Source organism: Primulina tabacum, chromosome 16 (assembly GCF_025594145.1).
Source record: "Primulina tabacum isolate GXHZ01 chromosome 16, ASM2559414v2, whole genome shotgun sequence".
In the NCBI taxonomy this organism is placed as follows: Eukaryota; Viridiplantae; Streptophyta; class Magnoliopsida; order Lamiales; family Gesneriaceae; genus Primulina; species Primulina tabacum.
The window spans coordinates 18,544,675-18,567,463 of NC_134565.1; the positions used below are offsets into that span (position 1 = coordinate 18,544,675).

The 22,789-nt window shown below is 36.1% G+C and overlaps 1 protein-coding gene across 7 annotated transcripts; it reads right to left on the reverse strand.

The window, feature by feature from the left end:
* Positions 1-1,447: 1,447 nt before the first annotated feature.
* LOC142528725 (peroxisomal nicotinamide adenine dinucleotide carrier-like) lies at positions 1,448-18,065 on the reverse strand. 7 transcript variants are annotated; one of them, XM_075633851.1, is made up of 12 exons: positions 17,851-18,065; positions 17,677-17,763; positions 17,527-17,601; positions 17,176-17,306; positions 17,001-17,055; positions 16,531-16,683; positions 15,096-15,164; positions 14,909-15,016; positions 14,264-14,332; positions 2,898-2,952; positions 1,806-2,040; positions 1,448-1,706 (listed from the first exon to the last, which is right to left on the reverse strand). In XM_075633851.1, the coding sequence occupies exons 1-11, from the start codon at positions 17,929-17,931 to the stop codon at positions 1,850-1,852; spliced, it is 1,074 nt and encodes a 357-aa protein (XP_075489966.1). In that variant the 5' UTR covers positions 17,932-18,065; the 3' UTR covers positions 1,448-1,706; positions 1,806-1,849. The 7 variants fall into 7 exon arrangements, with proteins under 7 accessions (XP_075489966.1, XP_075489965.1, XP_075489964.1 ...); XM_075633850.1 differs by having other exon boundaries at positions 2,898-2,967; XM_075633849.1 differs by having other exon boundaries at positions 17,527-17,763.
* Between the last annotated feature and the right edge of the window lie 4,724 nt (positions 18,066-22,789).

A 22,789-nucleotide genomic window follows, 5' to 3' on the forward strand; every position in this document is an offset into this window, starting at 1 on the left:
ATCATAGATAATTAATTTTATATCAAAATATATCTTTTATAAACTACATTGATGATTATTAATTTCTTGTTAAATATAAATTTAAAATAAATAAATCAACATATGTAATGAAATACACATTTAAATAAAATTATATGGCAAATATCAAATAAAATCTAATAAACTCATAGAATAATTATTAAATATAAATTTTAAACTACTGACATTATTTTCACATAAAAATTTGAAATATAACCAAAGAAATAAACTTGCATAAAAATATAATTTTTTGTATTTATTGAATTAGTTAGTTTGATTTCAAAATAAATAAAAATATTAAAATATAATATGTAAAAGCTCTAATATTTTGACAGATGTTAATCAATGATCATTATAATTTAAATTTATTATAAAGATTAAAATGAAAAGGATAGAACATTTAAAAGTATTATAAAGATGAATTATTTGAGAAAATTAATTAGGAGTTACATTTTATTCTTGAAATGATATAAATTACTACAATCAATTTAATTGTAGTGATAATTCATTAACAATTTGTTAGAATTTTACATATATATTCTTATTGAGTTTTTGGATTTTTATTAATAAGGAGGACATTTGTGTCTTTTCACAATTGGATTTGAAAATAAATCAATGATCATAAATTTTTTAAAATATATATATTTTATAATGGGATCATTTCATTATGAATATAATTCAACTTTTTTTCACGCTCGTTTACCATTGAAAAAATCCACACATTTATATGTATATAGAATGAAATATTGTTTTTTTTAAATGAAATATGACATAACTAAATATTATAACGAAAAAAGATAAGAGTAGAAAGTCAAAAACCCAAAACCATAACAATAAAATGTGGTTAATTAGTATTAATTATTAATTAATAGACTAAATGTGAAATTACCACGTATGTTACTTGATAATAAAAATAAGAAAACATGTGAAGTATAATTATGTACGTACAAAAAAAATTAAGGATAGAAAGTCAAAAACACAAAACCATAACAATAAGATGTGGTTAATTAGTATTAATTATTAATTAATAGACTAAATGTGAAATTACCACGTATATTACTTGATAATAAAAATAAAAAAACACATGTGAAAAATAATCATATACGTTCACAATTAGAAAACTTTTTAAGTATCCACACTTTTATATATATATATATAGGTATATAGATTGCGAATTTAAAAGCAAGTCTCCTAATTAATAATTGTATAAATATATTTTGACGGTGTACGTACCCAAATTTAGATCGAAAAAGATAAAAGTTATTTAAGTTGAGAACATTTTTGCAATTTTGCTAAATATTAAGGTTGAAAACAATTTTTGTCCAAAATGCAAGAACTTTAGCTTGTACTAGTTTTGAAATTTCATTTCCAAACACCACATACATTTGCTTTTCCCTTTCTTCTTTATAATCTCTACAAGAATCAACGGTAGAAACTCTTGCAAACATTCCCTTATTATTTTAAGTAATCGACATATTCGTCGAATCTCGATACTTGAGTACTTGAAACATAGTTAATTTCATATTGAAATTTCAATTAATCCCTTGAGCATATTGAATTCAGTGTCCATGTTTTGATCCATTTGGTAACTTGCGTTTTTTCATAAATTCAATGACAAGAAGGCCGTCCAAGGTTTGAACGGAGAGCTAACCTCCAGTATCTGGTGCGGTCTTTTCCATGAGAGCCAGCTATAACACAACATACCTGAAAATTTTCAAAACATGCAAAAAGAGTGGAAATAATGGGTGAATAGAAAATGACAAAAAAGTTTGTCACAAGGTCAGCACCTTTATTGTAAACTAAGAATAATTCTTCGGAGATTGTGATGGTATCATTTAACAGCATTCGATAAAATTTTCGAGCTTGTATCTGAGACAACAGCGTATGCCTTAACGAGCTCCTCTTTCACCATGAAAAGTAGCGACGCAGCAAAAACACTTTGTACTATCTTTGTGCTCATCCCTTTGTAAAAGCTGTGTAATCCTTCGTAACGGATCATTTTAACAATGGCATCAAATGTTCCTGTTATCAGAGACACCATAGGTGACAACTGGTACTTATTGCATTACCTATATTAAATCATCAGCATATGCACATGTGCGCAGATATCCAGGTTATAAATGCATAGAGAACGGAATTCTACACTTTGTCCGTTCATCACATGCTTTATTTTTTATGCAAAGCAGTTTCAAGCTTTCGAATTCACAATATAATTTTGACAGCATCATTCAGAGATACCAGGACGGCGCATTTGTTCAATACTTGAGGGTGCAAATACATTTGTGAAGAGTAGGTGATAGTGCGATTTTTGAACTTATATTTTATATGTATTGGACATAAATTATGTTAGTTTTCGATCGGAACTATGCATTCGGTAGTTGTTTTGTCATGTGCAGGAATTGAGGTAACAAGTATTTATATGGGATAATAAAAAGGTGTGTAGAGCAACTTAAAGATGCAAAGGAGAGCAAGTGAGCAATAAAAGAAGAAGGGAAAAGGCGGGAAAAAAGTTTAGATGAAGCAGGCGGCGCCTCAGCGCCCATGCTTCTTCCATGCAATGTTGAAATCACGCAACAGTAGGAATGGGAACAAAAATTGGTGGGAACATATATAAAATTGTCTTCCGTGTTAAATGGTAAACCTCTACCAGGAATAAGGAAGGGGGTTAATGGTTGGACTTTTGGACATGCTGCCTGTTTTCATCATCACCAACTCTTAAAATTAGAAGAAAGGTACAAACTCATTTTCAGAGAAAAGATCGTATTTTGCACTTGTTACAACACCAGGCAAAAAAACTTGAAATAAATATCGCGGTCCCAGTAATTATGTAAATGGTAAACTAAACCAAAATATATTACTTGTAACAAATCCATACGAACCTGAATATCGTAATGAAACATTGCCACCAATTTCCTGCTTCGCTTGAAGTCTTGACTGCAAAATAGTGAACTAGATACATTGACAAAGAGAAAATACTCATGGAGAAAAATAATAATAATTAGCCAGCAAGAGACAATATCTTAAACTACCAAAATATACCTACTTGGAATATACATCTAGTTTGCAAAATATATTGTTCCAATCTAGAACACCTTGACATGAATTCTCTTATAAGTTAAGATTTCAATTTGATTTATTTTCATTTAGATTTAAGTAAAGCAGTTTTTTTTTTATAAGAAACATAACAATATTATTAATATTAGAAGTTTACATTACAAGAAATGGACTAGTGATTCACTGCCATTAAATAGTAGGTCATTAATTTTTAACAATACACATAGGACCAATCTCGTAGAATATCAAACGTAGACAATCCCTGAAAGTGTTTATCCGCTCGAAATCCAGTTTGCTGTTGTGAACTTGATTTTTGCCCAACACTCTTCTGTAGCTTCTTCCAATTCTTCAAAAATTCTTCTATTTCTCTCTAACCAAACCGACCAACTAATTCCATGGATCACCACTCTCCATAAAATTTTACCTCTTTTCCCGAGCATATGTCCCAGATCCGTACTAAACAAATCTTGTGTTGTCTTTGGCAGAACCCAAACCAGTCTCATTTCTTCCAAAGCCTTAGCCCACAATGCATGAGTGAACTTACAATGAACAAACAAATGATCTTGTGTTTCCACATCCTTACGACACAACACACACCAATTTGGACAAAGAGCACAATTAGGATATCTCATTTGCATCATCTCGGATGTCGGTAATTTTGCAAGGATTGCTGTCCACGAGAAAATTTGAATCTTTGACGGAATGGGTATTTTCCAAATGATATTGAAAAATTTGAAATCTTGTGCACCATTACTGTAACGTCCGAAAAATCAACCTACGTAAACCACATGCATGCAAAATTATTTTAATTGCTTAATTGTTTTATTTAATTGATTTTAAATGTTAGCATGATGTTTATTATATGATTAAATGTATAATTGCATGATTAAATGATTATATGACACCTTTACATGAAATTAAGGATTTTACCCGAATATTCGATAATAGGCAGAGAAAATGAGACCGGTGACGACCAATACAAGAATATGTATTTTTATTTAAATAATGGCAAGGCTTCCTAATATGATTTAAAATGATTTAATTTTTCTAAAAATGTTGGAGTTCGAATTATTATACGAGTCGAGCTCGATTTTTCCCGAGAAGCCGGTTTTGGGCAAACAAAGAGTTTTAAAAAGATCAAAAATATTATTTTTGAGAAACTTATTTTATAAAATTTTATGCTTTAATTAATTAAGTGTTATTGGGCCTAATTTAATTATTCAAAGAAGGCCCAATTATCTTTAAACTTGCAAGCCCAAAACAAAGCACATTAGCATGTTAATTTATTTATAAATAAGCTACCTAGGTTTTGAAAACTCACATAATTCACCAAAACAGCCGAGAACACCTTGCACACACTCACAATATTTTCGAAAATTTGGGGAAGGAAAGAAGCTTGTGTTCTTCGTCATCCGGTCGTCCAACGTCGTACCCTCGCCGAAGATCTTTTATTCGAGCGTTCTAAAACGCAAAGGCACGTTTTCTAAACCCTTTTAAACATCATACAAATCATAATATGTGTGTTTTAATTGTTTATGCTTGAATAAAATAGGTATTCGATTATTTTTACGATAGATCGTATATTTTCAAAAACGCGACTGATTTTACGTTTATTTGAAAACCGTTTTGAATCCAACGGACACGCTGCCAATACATGATAAAATATGAATAAAACTTAGCCAAAACTTGACAAAATAATTGAGAAAACATGCTGGAAACCGTAGGCTAAGAAGCAAAGAATGAACAGTAGGTAATTGCGTGCATGTTGTGGTTCAAGTGTTTCGTTTGTTTTGCATGGGTTGATGGGGCTCGACCAGGGCTCGTCCAGGGTTAGGGGTGGTCTCGGTCTAGGGCTGGGTTGGGTCCTAGGGTGGCTAGGGCTCGCGCTAGGTGGGCTGGAAGAGTCCTAGCGCGAGGGGAGTCTTCACGCCCAGGTCCAAGGGGCTGGCCGAGGGTTCCGGGGCCTGTGGCTCGGTTAGGGGCTGTCTAGGTGGTTCATCAGGGTCCTAGGGTCATGGGCAGGGGTCGGGCTAGGGGTTGGTGCGGCTGGGTGCGCTGCTGGCTCGGCTAGAAGTGGAAGAACGTGAGGAACCTCCTTGTGCGCGCAGGCTGCTGTCTACTTCAGGCGGCTCTTGCGCGGGGTCCAGGGCTTGGGCTTGTCTGGGTAGGGTCCAGGTAAGGTTAGGGTCAGGTGGGCTCGGTGGTGGCTCAGCTGGAAGTGTCCTAGTTGGGTTAGGAGTTCTAGAGGAGCTAGGAGACTCACGCTCAAAAGATGCAGAATTTGGGGTCAAGTTTCAGCTGGGTTTGAGCGACTTAGGGGCTTGTACTTTGGGTCAGGGTTTGTCAGGAGGGTGCCTAGGTGGGTTGGCTAGGGTTTGGCTCAAGGTGGCTCGGACGCGGCTCGAGTAAATCGGGAGAATGGCTCGGGTGGTTCGTATATGTGTCAAATTTCGAATTAAAGAACAAAAATTGAATCCATGGGTCCACGGGGGTGGCTCATGACTTGGAATGGTAGAATAAATCATAAAAAGATTATGTTAAAAATTTGGGATCAAAATAATGAGTTTTGGATTTATTCGGGATTTAATCGCCGCACGAAACGTTAATTAACGAATTAATTGAAACACCTAGTTTTAACCTTTATAAAATTATGAAAAATTAGGTTCAAGCTTAAATAATTATTAAAAGTCTAAGTTTTTAATTTGGGAATTTTATATTGAGGTTTGGTTTAATTCGGGATTAAAACGCGTTAATATAGTCTTATTTAAAGATTAATTTAAAAATTATCGATTTAAGCCAAATAAAAATATGAGAAAATTCATGTGAGCTTAAATAATTATTTGGAATAATTCAATGTCATTAAATGTGAGAAAAAGATAAATTCGAGAATTTGTACGTCAATGGGCAAAACTGTTTTTTTTACACTTAAGAAAATTAATAAACGCTTGGCAGCGTCCGGAAGGATCATAATGTTTGTAAAATGATATTATATGATTTAAAATGATGATTTTGATGATAATATGTATTTTTATGATTTATGGTAAAGCTGTGCAATTTATACTGTCTAAAATGCTATTTTTTGGAAAGCTGTCTTATTTTATGATTTTTGAAGAAAAGAAAAAATATTTTGAGGGATGTGACTTGATTGTGACAAAAGATATGATTTATGATATACGATTTTGTGGGGATAACGTGAGGGGAAAAAGCCCAGAGGGAACCTATTTACAGGAAAAGGCCTCAGAGGGAACCCATGTTTGGGAAAAGGCCCCTGAGGGAACCCGTCTATGGGAAAAGGCCCACGAGGGAACCCCAACGATCGTATTTCCACGGTGTAGCCTAATGCACACCCCCATGGGCCATGTGGAGCTAAGACTGCAGTCGACCAAAGGATAAAAGCTAGTCACCTTCAAGGATCAAACTTCACCCAAAACGATATATGATTAAAAACTTATGATAAAAATGATTTTTATGATATATGATTTATGATGATGATTAAAGCTATTTTTAAATGATTTTTAAAAAGATTTATTTATTCTCAAAGTTATTTTAAAATGATTTTTACGATTTATGATTTAATTATGCTAAAATGATTTTTAATGGTTTACTTATGTTCAAAAGATTATTTTAAATAAAAATATGATTTTTAAATGTATGTGAATGTATATGTATTATTTGCTATCCATGTTTAGAACGTGTTGAGTCTTTAGACTCACTAGGTTTGTGTGCTGCAGGACTTGATGATTTTTGGAGGCGGTGACGATTGAGTCGATCAAGTGCAGCAGTACACACCCGAGGGCCTTTATGTTTCCGCACTAGCTTATTAAATTTATGATTTAAAGATTTATATTCATGATTTTTATTAGAGATATTTTTATGCTTTATTTATTGTTAGTTGATCTTTTTAAAGGTCAATTTAGAAAGTTTTGGTTAGTTGATGATTAGGATTTTGTTTTATGCACTTGAGATTTAAATTGTTAAATTATTATGATTCATGATTATGTTAAATTATTTAATTTAGTTTAGTATTTAGATTTTAGAATTTATGGTTTAAAAATTAGAAAAAAAAAATTAGGTCGTTTCAATTACTATCCTTAAAGAATGATTGGAAAAAATATTTGACTGTGAACTCGCGGACAGGTCCCCCTCCCACTTTTGAAAATCATCAACCCCTTCCACCAATCTAAACCCCTCCAGAATGCCTAAAAGTGAAGATAACTGATTGATCTCCTCCTCTCGGAGAGATCTACGAAATGCAAGTCCCAAGAAAAAGCATGTGATGAAGAATCATAAGAAGCAAAATAAGAAATTGGCAAATTACGAACAAAAGATAGCTGAAATAAAGAGGGGAACAAATCCCGGAAAGATGAATCCCCCAACCAAATATCCTCCCAAAACCTGATTTTTGTCCCCCCCTCGAACCACTAATCTCAGTAGTCTGTGATAAGTCGGGTATGATGTAGAAATGAACTTCCACGGACATCTAAAAGTCACATTCTTAGCCAAACCCGCATCCCATCCATTTTCTTGTAACCCATACTTACTCTTTATTATTCTTTTCGACAACGTTTCATTTTCAACGTTAAACCTCCACCACCATATTTCTCAAACATATATTCCCGAGACCTAATCCACCTTTCTCTTTCGGTCGGCAAACTTTTTCCCATCTAACCATATGACAACGTGAATCTCCCTCATCCCCATCCCACAGAAAGTTTCTCATTACTTTCTCCATCGCCCCGGCCACTCCTTTTGGTATCTTGAAGAGAGACAATAGATATATAGGCAGAGCAGTCAATACCGCAGCAATCAATGTTACTCTACCCCCTTTGGACAAGAAAGCCTTTTTCCAAGATGCCAATTTTCTATTTATCTTAATCATGATAGGTTCCCAAAAAGACACTTGTAGAGGATTCTCAATCCTGACATATCACAAAACTCGTTCAAAACTCGCACACCAAGAAGCCTAAGTGTGCCTCCGTCTTAACAAAGAACAATGTATCGTCCGCAAACTGTATATATGATACTTCAACCTTCTCTCGGCCCACTTCAAACCCTCTGATGAAGTTCTCTTCTTTTGCTTTGTCAACCATTCTTCCCAAAACATCGACAACCATATTGAACAAAAATGGTGATAAAGGATCTCCCTGTCTCTGTCCTCTATATGCTTTAAATTTCCCCCTCGGTCTCCCATTAATCATGATTGAAAACGAAACATTAGACACGCATCCTCTTATCCATCCTCTCCATCTCTCCCCGAAACCCTTCTTTTGTAAGACAAAATCCAAGAAATCCCATTCAACATTGTCATACGCTTTTTCAAAACCCACCCCTTTTTATTTTTCTTCCTCCCTTCTTCCACCAACTCATTCGCAATCAAACAACAATCCAATATCTGCTTTCCCTCAATAAATGCATTTTGAGTTTCTGACAATGTATGTGACAACACTTTTTTCATCCTTGCAGCCAACACTTTTGCTATTATCTTGTATAAGCTCGTTGTGAGGCTAATGGGTCTGAAGTCTTTTACCTTTAACGAGTCATGTTTCTTTGGTATCAAACATATATACGATTCGTTGGTCAACCTATTTATGATCCCCCTTCATAAAATTCTGCAAATACCATCATTAACTCGCCTTTGACTATATCCCAACAATCCTGATAAAGTGCCAAAGTATAACCATCGGGCCCCAGTGCTTTGCACCTTTCACACGAAAACACCGCCTTCTTAACCTCTTCTTCGAAGAAAGGTTGTTCGAGTTCAGCTCTCATATCATCATCGATATTTGCCCATTCCATTCCTTCGATCCCAAATCTTTTCACAGCTCTATTACTGTACAATTCTTGGAAATAATCAACAATGAATTTGACTATTTGACCCTCATCCTCTATAACCCCTCCATCATCCATTTCCAATTTACTAATCATTGCCTTTGTTTTTCGGTGGTTTAGCAAGGAATGGAATAATTTGGTGTTGCGATCTCCTTCTTTTAACCATTTAATATTTGCTTTTTGATGTAACATTCTGTGTCATCGGCACACCAACTCTTCCAACTCCCATTTAATTTTTAATTTTTCAGCCACCCCTTCCGCATTCTCCCTCCCCTCACTCTCCATTTCATCCAATCTCATAATTTTGTTTCGCATTTCTGCCTCCCTCATCTCAATCTTCCCAAACTCATCCTCTATAACCCCTCCATCATCCATTTCCAATTTACTAATCATTGCCTTTGTTTTTCGGTGGTTTAGCAAGGAATGGAATAATTTGGTGTTGCGATCTCCTTCTTTTAACCATTTAATATTTGCTTTTTGATGTAACATTCTGTGTCATCGGCACACCAACTCTTCCAACTCCCATTTAATTTTTAATTTTTCAGCCACCCCTTCCGCATTCTCCCTCCCCTCACTCTCCATTTCATCCAATCTCATAATTTTGTTTCGCATTTCTGCCTCCCTCATCTAAATCTTCCCAAACTCGTCGTCGTTCCATAATTTGAGATCATCCTTAATCGACTTAAGTTTTCTCATGAATTTATATCCCTCCCATCCTTGAGCTTGTTTGCTATTCCACCAAATAGCAAATTTATCCTTAAAACCCTTATGTTGCAGCCACATGTTCTCGAATCTGAATGGACAAGGCCCCCATTTAAGTTTCTGTGTTTCCAATACAATTGGAAAGTGATCCGAAGTAATGCGCGGCAAAACAGATTGCTTGTGATACGGAAATAATTCCACCCACCCTCCCAAGAACAAGAATCTATCTACCTGCTGCAAATCGGTATAGCCCTCAAGTTTGACCATGTAAATTTCGCATTCAATAGTAGGGGGTCGCACAATTCCAATTCCAGTATCAACATATGAAAACAAGCCATACTTGTTGTTTGTGAGTGGCTATTGATTTTCTCATTCAAATATCTAATAACATTGAAATCCCCTCCCAAACACCACATTTCCCCACATAGAACTCTTAGACCCGCCAGCTCATCCCAGAATTTGTGTCGAAGTTTTGTTGTGCATGGTCCATATACTGCTGTAAACCACCAATATCTAAATCTTTATTTTTGTCTATGCAAACCGAAACTGTAAATTCCCCAATCACATTATCCGTGATGGATACCACTTTCGGATCCCACATAACCAAAATACCACCTGATGATCCAATTGAGGGTAAATGAACCCAATCAACAAACCTTGATTTCCACACGCTGGATATAAATCTCCTATCAATCAATTCTTTTTTTGTTTCTTGTAGAATAACCAAGTCGGGTTTCTCCTTGCGAAGCATATCTCGAATGAATCCTCTCCTCGTTGCCGACCCTCCGCCTCTTATATTCCAAGAGAAAATTTTCATCGAGATACCTTTTCTCCCATTTGACGTATTCCATCTTTATTCAGCACATCCTCTATCTCCACCCTTTTAACTCCCATGTTCTCCAAACAATCATAGTCTCCACCATTTTCGGACAATATCATCATCCCCCCACTGTCCCTTTCACATTCGTGGATATTAATTCCTGACATACCCGACTTTTCACCAACCACTAAACCACCCTCAAACCCGATGTACCTCCCCTCCCCCGAATTTTTATTGAAAGAGAAGACAGAAGAATGAAATGAAGGATCGGAAGAGTGAATATGTTGCGAAGAAGTGTTTTTGTTGTGTAGCTTATCCGAAGGTGATGCAAAGAAATCCCCTATGTCCTCCAAACCCAAGCTGGTGTGTGTCGCCGTATCAGAACTGATAGACATATGAGTCCCCACATCGCTAAAATCACTATCCTTTTCAGAACCACTGCCTTGATCCTTTGTAAAATCCCTGGTTTCCCATGTGTCATCCTGTTCCCTATGCAAAGATTCTTGATCCAGCCACTGTCTCTTGATCTTTGTTGTTGCCTCATCATGTGTATTAAACCAAGCATTATTTGTCCTTGATTTTCTTCTGGTATAGACGACCTCAAAGTTCTTTTCTTGTTTACTTATGTCCTATGGCCGACCACAACGCCTTGTGTGCTCAGTCTCTTTGTTGGTCAATGATTGAACTATTCCTTTGTTGAAATCATCCACTTCTTTCGGACTAACCCTTTTGAGAATCTTGATTTGTTTGCTCCCTCTCACTGGTTCTGATCCAAACTCTTAAAACCCTTTCTCCCTTCCGTTCTTGTGTTGTAAACACATTCCTGTTGTTTACCAAGAAACACTTCCATCCCTTGAACGATCTTTGTGTTGCTATATTTCCTTTCTTGGTGATTAAAATGAACCTCTCCTCCCAATACCGTTTCTTTGCCAATGATTTTTTGTTGGGCAGCTTCCCCATCCCTTATAATCTGTTTGTATACTGTTGTGACCTTCGCATCCTTCGTTTCGCCTAGTTGTTTAACATGTCCATTGTCTTCCTCAATTGGTCTTTTCACTCAGCCCCAACCAGCTATCACTCTAGCACCATCAACTACTACCTGTGCATAGGATCTTTTTTCATAAACATCGTACGCTGATATGTTGACCGAATCGACATAAATGCGCACATTCATAGGACCACGCGGTGTCTGAATCACCAAAGAACTATTAATGAATCCCCCTTCTAGCCCCACCACTTTGATTTTAGCAGCTGCCAAATCCTTTAGCATAAGGGTATCTTGACTAATATCCACCAATCCCCCACAACTATCCCCCACACTTTTGAGCACATCCGCCGTCCACATATCCCATGGTAATCCAACAATCCTGATCCAACTGTTGCAGCATTCGTAAACTTCCTCTGTAGTGTTGATGTCGCTCCTCCAACGTTCAAAGGTCAAGGAAATCCTCTTTTCCAAAAAGCATCAACTGATTTTCAAATAAAATTCAAAATCCTCTCGACTATTTGGCCACCACATTGCTTTATCTGCTTTGAACGGAAAGATCTCAATCTTCTTCTCAACCGCCTTACCAAGGGCTAACGTTACCATTTCCCAAGAAATATTAACGCATTCCTTCGTGACAATCAATGCTTTGTTCCACTCTTTGCTCAAGCACTGTCGGAATTCTTTATGTGCATCAATGTTCCCGGATCCTGTAGGACTTGAATTGATCTTACCACGGAACACAGATTGTCGAGGTTGCTATTTGCTCTTCAATTGATATGCTCCTTTCAATATGCTGCTGTTCAGAATTTTTCCGACATAATTCACCAGACATTTCCAGCCCTCCTCATACCGTCCGCTTGGAATTATAATTCGCTGCTTGTTACCTGAACGCTCAAATTTGGATACTTCAATGTAGCTTCCTCGTCCGTTAACAAACTTTTGCACCGATATAACTACTTCCCCCCTTCTTATTCTGTTAAAAGTAGTATGTGATTTAGGGTTGGTAATGTAATCCCCCATAATTTTCCTCAGCCAGTAAGCACTTTCACGATCAATTTCCAGCTTATAACTCGCATTCCGAGTTCTTTCTGTCACGCAAATAGAGTCTACCTTTTTGCCCAGTGAAATTAGGAATAATTTTTGCTCTATTCTAACCTCCTGCCTTAGCAGTCTGGTAATTGCTAAACTCCCTCCTTAACATTTCAAAGGAAGGTGAAGGGATTTGGTAATCGAAAATGATGGTGAATGGTCGTATATGGGCGAAGAATGGCCAAAGTAATTGGATGCTGGCAGAAGTTGATGGCCACCAACAACGTGGTTATCACTTATCGAGTGTAATAGTCAGCGGTTATAGTTGTGCACCATTAGTCATTTGACCTCGGACAACGTAAAGGCTCTACGTAATAGCATATACTTTGATCCATTTACTGACTTTATTGGGGATCATCAGGTGGCAAGGTTGGGTGTAGTTTCGAAATATGCAAGAGCAAATATATTGCAGTCGGGGATTCATCGTTTGCATACGGATGGAGATATTGTATGTGAACTCATGAGTTAATAATGCGAGAAATCTCTAGCCAGATAGTATAACATGTGCATTTTGGAAATGTGTTTCCTCATTTGAACATACCATGTCACTATTATTATTCAAATATATATCACATCATTGTCGAATCCATATGCAACTCTCGATATACCAATAGTTATTGATGTGATCGGTATATATGAGTTGAAGGAAACGTACTATACGCTAACCATAAAGTAAGATTCTTGCAAGCACTATAAGCGATACGGATCATGAGACAATGCTACTAGTTGCTCTTACCATGATCTGATGGGTGCAGCAAAAGAAAAAAAAATATTTTCGGCCAAGAGCTTCCGCCACCGCCGCCTCGTTGACGACGCATTGCCTCCAGATTTTTTAAAATCGGACGTCTTAGTCTCAACGCAGAAATTGTTTGAGATCTCTAGTGCGATCTAAACAAGAACAAAGTTTCCGATCATGAACTTATTTTGACGATCAAAGGAGGGAAGTCCGAAAAGATATATCAGAAGGACTATTTCCAGATTTGGAATCAATGTTGAATACGCAACGGTAACAATTCTAAACACCTTATGGATATTTAAATTCATACAACGTCCCAATGAGCGTTTTGAACGTCGAAAGAAAACTTTAAAACTTCCGCTGTGCCTTGGGTGCGAGAAAACAGTACTCCAACATCCTCCTCGTACACTTTCCTTTTCCTTAGTTAGGCATGTTTCAAATTTCGATTTGGCCACCATAACTTCATCAAACAATAAAAATAATACATCGAGAACATATGATCAATAAAGATCCTTGAGTTTTCTCATGGGAATCAGAGTCAAGAGTTTGTGGGAATATGGTAATGAAGTGTCAAATCTAGCACCATTTGGTAGTGGAAGAGTGATGAGTAAACAAGACAAACAACTTCTAGTATCACTCCATATTTGTAGAGTGACAAGCAAATAAGGCAAGCAGTATATATCATAGCTATTGCAAAACAGCGACTCCCATAGAAAATGAAGCATATAACATTAATCAGCAGAGGAAACACCACATAGGAGTATGAGTGGATAATTCCATGTTGACAGAATGATTACATCTACTCAAAATATCCTTTGGATTTGTGTTTGTTTTCCGTAGTCTCAGGCATGCTTCAACTTGATTTTCAGGTAAACATATTAGGTTAATTGTGGTGTATTTTCTTTCGGTTAATTTCCTTCTCTACTTTTACCGATACATTTCATCATCCATATGCCATACTTTGCAATAAACTGTTACACTTAACAAAAGTATCAGTATCGTGTCAAAGAAAAATATGTGATTTTACCTTAACAACCAGAAGAGGGTATGTCGAAACAGTTGCCCCAAGTTTCGCCAAGGCCCCTACTAAGAAAATCTGTTCACATAAAGGAGACAGAAGCTAAAATTTTGCAAGTAAACCCACATGCACCCGCATGATTTGTTTTAGTGGCACACACTTGTTTGTGTAGAAACGTACAAGCCACTCTAATCACTGCAAAACTTGTTAGTCTTGTGGATGTTTTTGTTTCAAATTTCCTTTGAAGTAAACCAAATTTTGAATCCTGATTGAGTGAAAGATTCCTATTTTGCAAAATAATTGTTTTGGACATCAATATTCAAACAGGAAGTATCCAACCATCAATGTTACTTTGTTACAGAAGAATCAAATAATGTGTATGCAAGATTCTTAAACCATCCGATGTTCTTTAAATTTGATTTAGATTTCAAATTGACTTTCCAAATAAAATGTAGAATTTTGACAAACAAAATGTAAGTGACAAACCATATTTGACCTCAGTTTTATGGACCTCTAGATTCTAGAAAGATAATGGAAAACAAATTGCCTTTAGAAATATTTTGCATGGATATTATTAAAAAAATGAATAGAGGTTGACCAAACTAATTCTAATAAATTGAAAAACATAACAGAAAGCCATCAAATTAATGATACCTCCAAAGCAGTTATGTTCTTTAAACCTTGTTTTTTAGAAGCTCGCTTAGTCCTCAAATGCTTCAGCAAACTCTCATATATCATAAACTGAATTGATGGATTGCACACCTGTCATGCCAAAAACGAAACCGGTTTAACAGGAATTTGTAGAGAATATTAAATAGTTTTACAAAATTTAAACACTTACCATTATCAGTGTCGGAACTATGCCTTTCCAAAACCCAGCAATTCCTGATTCGTGATAAACCTCACATGCCTACTAAAGACATCCAAATATAAGTTTTGTTAACAGAGTAATTTTTCTTATAAACAAAGAAAAAAGTAATGGTGATCTATCAAATGGGAGGACAATGTTTTCCAAAAATAAAATGAAACTGGTAAGTATCATGCTTTTCTATATCCATGATCAACTAGCAAATTGATGCAAATAGTGCTCAACAAATTGCTCGATTAGCATGTACTTTATGACAACCGTGCACTCAAAGCTACGTGTTCAACATACATGAAATTGAAATATCAGATGACTAGGTACGTTTCGATTCTTCAAGTTTCACGTACAGCTTAGTTAGAACACAGCCACATTTATTCGGTAAAGTTGGGTTGCTGTTGCATTTATGCTTCAACCAATTGAGAATCCACGGCATCAGAATGGTTTTGTACTTTGGTTCAATCAATTGAGAATCCACGCCATCAGAATTGCTCGATTAGCGTGTACTTTGTGACAACCGTGAACTCAAAGCAACGTGTTCAACATATATGGAATTGAAAACTCAGATGGCTGGGTATATTTCAATTCAGTCGCTTACTTCTCCGTTAATTCAATATTTATCTGTCCTATGAAACCAACTTCAACTTTCACATACAGCTTAGTTAGAACAGAGACATTTATTCGGTAAAGTTGGTATTGCTGTAGCATTTATGGTTCAACAAATTGAGAAACCACGCCATCAGAATGGTTTTGTTTTCTTTGTTTCCGTCAGTTGTCTCACATAGTAATTCCTAGCTAGTAACCAACCAAAAATTTAAATGATCTTCAAAATTTGCCAACGGCTTTTCTCAGTAGAATTCACTCACGTGTGGACCATTAGGGAGTTAGGTATCCTCTCTCATGGATTTTCTTCATATATTAGATGGTAATGATGTTGATATCCTTGTAATTATTCCACTAACTAGTTAAGGCAGCTGTGATTGATTAGTCACTAAACCACCTAAATGAATAGTAATGAAAACTCATTTATCATGGTTGAACATAATTAATTAAGTAACCGAACTACGATAATTGTAATTAAATAACATGTTATAACCTTTAATCAGACTAATAGCGTGCTAAAATAGCAACGTAGTTAAATTTTAAGCAAAAGGAAACAGATAATTTTGATCATTTTAACAAAATGTAAGCCACTAATATCAGCGAAAGCAATTTCTTTAGCACCCTTGACTAAAACTCATTTGAATGCGTCTATTCCAGAAATTGTACACAAAATAATAGTACTGAGAAACTCAATGAAAGCATGATGCAATATGAAAGCACATACAAATGATTTTATTTCATAAAGCTGAAGAAACACAAAAAGAATTATGTATTGATGAAGATGAAGATGAATAAAGATAGTACTATTCACCGCCTGAAATGTTCCATAAGGACGAGGTTTTATTGAATCAAGAGCATCCAATTGGTCAGGCAAAGTAGAATGTATCAGAATATTCTCGGACGCTTCCTTGAATAAAGCTTCCCTTTTTGCCTCTGTTATTTTCTTCTCCGCCTGAGTGTGAGTCTGAAAGTAAAAAATGAAATGTTGATATTTTAGAAATTCAATAGCAAGAGCACAGTTAAACGCTCAAACTATAACAAGAAAATTAGAGTGTAAAAACATTGAAATTGATTTTATAAACTGACAGGAGAATGAGCTATTATATGCATCACAAAATAGATGTTTTCCATCTATTTGCACCAATTAAGTAATACCATACAATGCACTTCATATACTTAGTTACACGAACTATTTCAGTTTAGGAACAGAAAATTGAAACACGTTCGCAGTATTATTATCAGAAGGAATAGGACTGCCTGTATAAAAAGTGAATATGCTACCTGCATACGCGTCACAAGAACCCATATTGGGTTCGTAAGCAACACGTTTAGTGACCTGTGGTATAAAATTGCAATCATGTTAGGGGGAAAAGAATACAGTCATCCTAAATGAGATTATGCAGGACGTGAAGACAGACAAAGAAACCAAATAATTTCTAAAAAACAAGACTAGTACCCCGCAAGGGCCGCGACAATAAGCCACGAAAGCATTCCTGGAGAGCCATCCCCTCGTCCTTTTCTTTTATTTTCAGCCGCTATAGCCTCGGCCTTATTTTTGAAATACTGGTAAAACGAATAATAAACACCCTAGCAGCTTCACAAAGGAGATCATTAGTTAAAAATACAGGAAATATGGAATTAGTTTTCAAATGTAAGAAGGTGTAAATAGAATCCCACGGATATTTTGATCGCCACGTAGTGGTCTGTCATCCCAGAATGAACAATAAGAAGAAACACACAAGAACTGGATAAATCGCGTAGAGTAAAGCAGAACAACGAATGAAACGGTGTCAGCTGCTAATAACACCTGAGAAGCAGCAGTCCCAAGCAGAGATGGCTTGAGGCCGCTATATAGTCCTCCCAAACCTTCACTTTTAATAACCTGCCAACCCCAAATCAGCAGAAAGAAGCGCCCACAGATAAAATTTGGATATCGTAACAGTAGGAGCCGCATTACCCTAACAATTTGAGCCAGCGTACTCCCAGCAGCAGCTTGAGGCGAATCCTTCTTAGCCACTCTTTCTGTTTGCTGACGAGTATTTACCTGGAATTGCATGAATTATTCACCTGGAGAACAATCAAAACGCCATAGGTGCACTGCTGAAGGTGCAAATTAAACAGGGGAAGGTACCGTCTGAAGAGGGTAAGTGATGATTTGGGCAATAATCCCCCCGCCGGCTCCCGCCATCCCATTAACCACGGCATTCGACATACGTACACCTGAATTCACTGTTCAGTCAATCAACATGTCAATAGAATCTTATCCCCGCATTCTTCGCTCGATACTGATATTTTGAGTAAAACGTGTCTTCGTTTCTTTGGCTTTCGTGGTTTATTTCAGCGTGCATAATCGACAGTGTGGTTGAGCTTTAACTACAAAAAAATATTTTTTATTTTACTAATTTTTTATTATTTTATTTAATTATAAATATTTATTTTATTTGAAAACTTATACAAACTTTTATTTTATTTGAAAACTTATATAAACTCTATATACAAATTTTTTGATATATTATAGTACTATAAGGTCTTATATATGATGCTGATCGTGAAATTCATTTATAAATTACTATATAATTTAAAGTTTTTTAGACAATTCGGTCGTCTAAAATAATGATAAAGATCTCTCGAGCTTGAGATTAGCATATGTGATGTAGTATACCACGTTTTAATTCGTAGAAACATGGAGATATCAAAAACATAGAGATGAGTGATCATATTATGAATCACGGAACAACCCTCACTTCGATTTTCCAAATAGTTATCCCTTATTAAGTGGATAAATATGTTATTATTGTTATATATTATTAGAGCATCTACATTCATGTTCAAAATAGGATGTATAAATACTCAAGTGAGGTTTAAACCAATATAGATACTTGTTCAAACACTCACACGTCAGCATTTATCCAACTTTTGTTCATTTAAATGAACGAGTTCAATTCCAGAAATCAAAAACCATTCATAATCTCATTCCAACACATGTTTGCACGCTTCAGATATATTATTTCATGAGCGTGCAAGAACACGTTTGAGAGGTCATCAGAATTGTTAATAATGGTTGGCCCAACACACGTGATGATTTCTCTTTCTTTAATGTATTTTTTAATTTAAAATTATCATTTTTTAAAAACATCCATATTTTAGATAAATTAAAAATAATTTTAAAAATTTTAAAAAATCATCTACGTTTAAATAAATTAAATATTTAGGGTAAATTGGTGAAAAATACCCAAACCCAACAAAAATTTAAATTTGATACCCACATTAAAAAATTTGGTTTTAGTACCTAAAATGAAGTTAAAAAGACATAAATACCCTTTTGATTGATTATATGTTATAAAACTCAAATGGTTGATTATCTGGGCCGTAAATGGTATCAGAGCCGAGGTAAAATTATTTCAAACATACAAATTTATTACTATAAAGTAATTAAATGTTTGAGGAGGAGAATTTTTCTCAATTAACATGAATCCGAACCCAAGGTTCGAGATTAAGTATTTACAGGATTTATTCCAGAACTCTGGAATATTTGAAACAGGAAGATCTAACTAAGGTTAGATATCAAGAAGGAACTTATCAGAATCCTAAGGTAAACTTATGATTCAAAATAACATGTTCTTAGAAATAGTATCGGATTCCTCTAAACTCTCAAGAGATCTTAGAGAAATTCAAAAGACGGTACAAAATTATGGCAATATGTTGTATTATGTACCACAAAATGTGGAGAAAATCATTGAAAAATAGGAAGAAATCCTGGGAATATTAAAGGATATTTGAACAAGAATTCAAATCATAGAACAACAACCAAGTTCTAATAAGAGAACTTCATAAGGAAGGTTACCACCATCCTTTGGTACTGAACCCTTGTTACATCAACAAGGGAATGCCAAAGTAATGTTAAAACCTTTGACTGAAGAAGAAAAAATGATCAATCTAATTAAATCTGTCTCAGAAAAGAAACTAATCTGATGACAACTTTAGAAAAGATAGGTCTAGAGGATCTACAAGAGCTTGCAGAATCTTTTGCAAATCTCAAAGTTGTAGATATAAAGATGAACACAACGGGAGGTGAACCACCTTCTATAACCTGGTCATCTTCTCAAGAACCGCCAAGGGAAAGTGTGGGATCTCAGAATATAAATATGAGAAAATCTCAACCCGATTTCAATACTAGTGGAGAATCACACCCAGCGTGTTGGAACATTTCATGTTCGCAATCTTGATTTTGATGTTAACAAAACTTGTTATTTTGTTTCTAATGATTTACCTAAGTGCGCAGGAAGCTAGAAGTGATCAGGCTTCGAACTGATCAGTTAAACGAGTCAAAACTGAAGCTATTGAGATGCAAAATGAAAACATCAACTGATCGGCCAAACTGAATCAGCTCAACTGATATCTTAGAGAACGGTTCAACTAATTGTCCGGCTGATAGGTGATTTAGTAGAAGACCTTCAGAAGCCTGGACAGCTGATGAAGAACCCAGCTGACTAGTTCAACTGAAAGAGTGAAATCAGTTTAACTGACGAGTCAACTGATTTCACCAGCCCAACTGAAGATCAGTTCAGATGACCAATTAGGAAAATCAGCTAAAAATCAATTAGTTGCAGATCAAGACAAGCTCACCTTAGTGGACTCAAGCTACGCACAGAGATACAAATACCTGTACAATCAAAGGTACAATAATGGACGTTGCAGCAAAGATTAAAGCCGAGAGATTCTTGGAGGCATGTCAGAAAAGTCAAGACACATATACCAAGGAACGCATTCAAAGCTGCAACTTTAACGCCCCAGATTCGACGACTGTCCTCACTGTATCAAGACGGATCTTTCCAGCGTGCTTATGTCCTCACTCACACGCACCCTGGGAAACTTCCCAGGAGGTCACCCTTCCCAAAATTGCACCAAGTCAAGCACGCTTAACTTTGGAGTTCTTATGTGATGAGCTACCGAAAAGAAGATGCACATTCGTGATATGAGTAGTACATTTCAAATCTTTTCAACCCTCTTCAACTATACAGTCCATTACATTGAACAGTTTCGGAATCCCTCTCATTCCCGTGTGGGTCGGTTCATTCATGTTCCCTCCACCTAGAAGCCTGCCAGGAGCCGCTCATTGTCCGTGCAACTGATGGCACCGGCGATCACCCCCCGCCCTCTTCGGCCCCGGGCCTCACATGCACACCAGCTTCCGCTTGGTTCGTCCCCGAACCACACCGTACTAAGAGAGGTCGGCTCTGATACCAACTGTAACGCCCCAGATTCGACGACTGTCCTCACTGTATCAAGACGAGTCTTTCCAGCGTGCTTATGTCCTCACTCACACGCACCCTGGAAAACTTCCCAAGAGGTCACCCATCCCAAAATTGCACCAAGTCGAGCACGCTTAACTTTGGAGTTCTTATGTGATGAGCCACCGAAAAGAAGATGCACATTCGTGATATGAGCAGTACATTTCAAATCTTTTAAGCCCTCTTCAACTGTACAGTCCATTACAGCAACGATCACATGTGATGAGTCTTGAAGTACGGTCTCAATGCCTCTATATATACACGCTCAAGACCATCAGCAAACAAATCAAGAGAGAGCATATACTAGTGTGTGTGAAGATAAAAAGAAAAAGCACACATATTGCATATCATCTTACAAGAAGCAATCAGCCCAGAGGGAACACTTCATCGTGTTATCAGCTTAGTTCATAAGCATATTTCCCTCAGTGTGTGAGAACACTTTCGGGTAGTTTTCAGATATCAGTTCTCTCACACACACACACCACCACTCAAATACAGTCTTGCACAAAGACAGTAAACTTCTGTATGTAGTCTTTCTCACATAGACGTTAAAGAAGTCTTGGCTGGAAGGTGCTGCCTTCAGTTTAGTCTAGGAGTTCAGTTAGGTAGTAGTGTAAGTCCGAGCTGAGTGGGTTTGTACAAAGAGTTGTATAAATCAAAGTCTTTTATGGAGTCCTACCTGAGGGGGTAGAAGGGGTGACATATGAGCATTTGAAGTCTCCAAACATCCATAAATATATATTGTGTATTTTTCTGATTAACTGTTGTTTTCAAATTGTTTAAATCAGTTAGAGTATTCGTCAGTTCAGTTTTCAGCATAACTGAACTGATGAATGCAAAAACTAATCTACCATTTTTCAGTTATTCAATTACTCAGGATATACAAAATATAACAGTGTTTCTTAACGAAGGATTATTTCGAGTGTTTTTCGTTTGGTTTTAACTCCAAACTCGATCTAATTCATTGGTGTATACATTCTTAGAACACGAGCTATTGCAGCTCTTGAGAATATTTTGTTTGAAGCACCTCAAGGTGCTCTGCAAACGATCATTCAATTGGTATTAGAGCTAGATGTTCTAAGAAAGACATTTGAAAACTGATATTTTAAAATATGTTTTAAAATGTTACTTAAAATGGATTTCAAAATCCTCTTAGAAAATTTTATGTGTTTGCCATGAGAAGAGAGAAGGGTCTTGGATCTGCAACTAACATTGTAACTACTTCTCTTGACTCATTAACTTTGTTGTTTTAAGTAGCTTGCAGGGCTTTGAGTTCAGCTGACAGCAGTTCAACTAAACTGCTCAACGGACAAAATTTCAGTTGTCAGTCTACCAGTCCAACGATCAACAGACGAAACCCAACTACCAGCTGAAACTGATGAGTTAAGTGGAACTTAATCATCAGAAGTACCGTCGCTTCATTGCCATATCAGATCAAATATAGATGATCAATGCGGTTCAACATCAGTTGAGTCCAGTTTGAGTCAGCTCGACCAGTTAGCCAGCACAGAGATCAAGTCCAAAGGAAAATTAGCTGATCTTTTGGCAAAAGAAACTCGAAATCTTTGCAGCATTCAAAGCATTCAAGGCGACCATATATTCAGTTCTATTATGTGTAAACTAACTGATGTTTGATGTTATTTAAAGTCTACCAGTGGAGTGGCAATTTCCCTTAAAATTGTTGTTGTGCGCAAAAGTATAACACAAGGGATGCTTATTTGATTGAATAAACATCTTGTTCATCCCGTTATCCTTTACATAACTGAACTGCTATCTTAA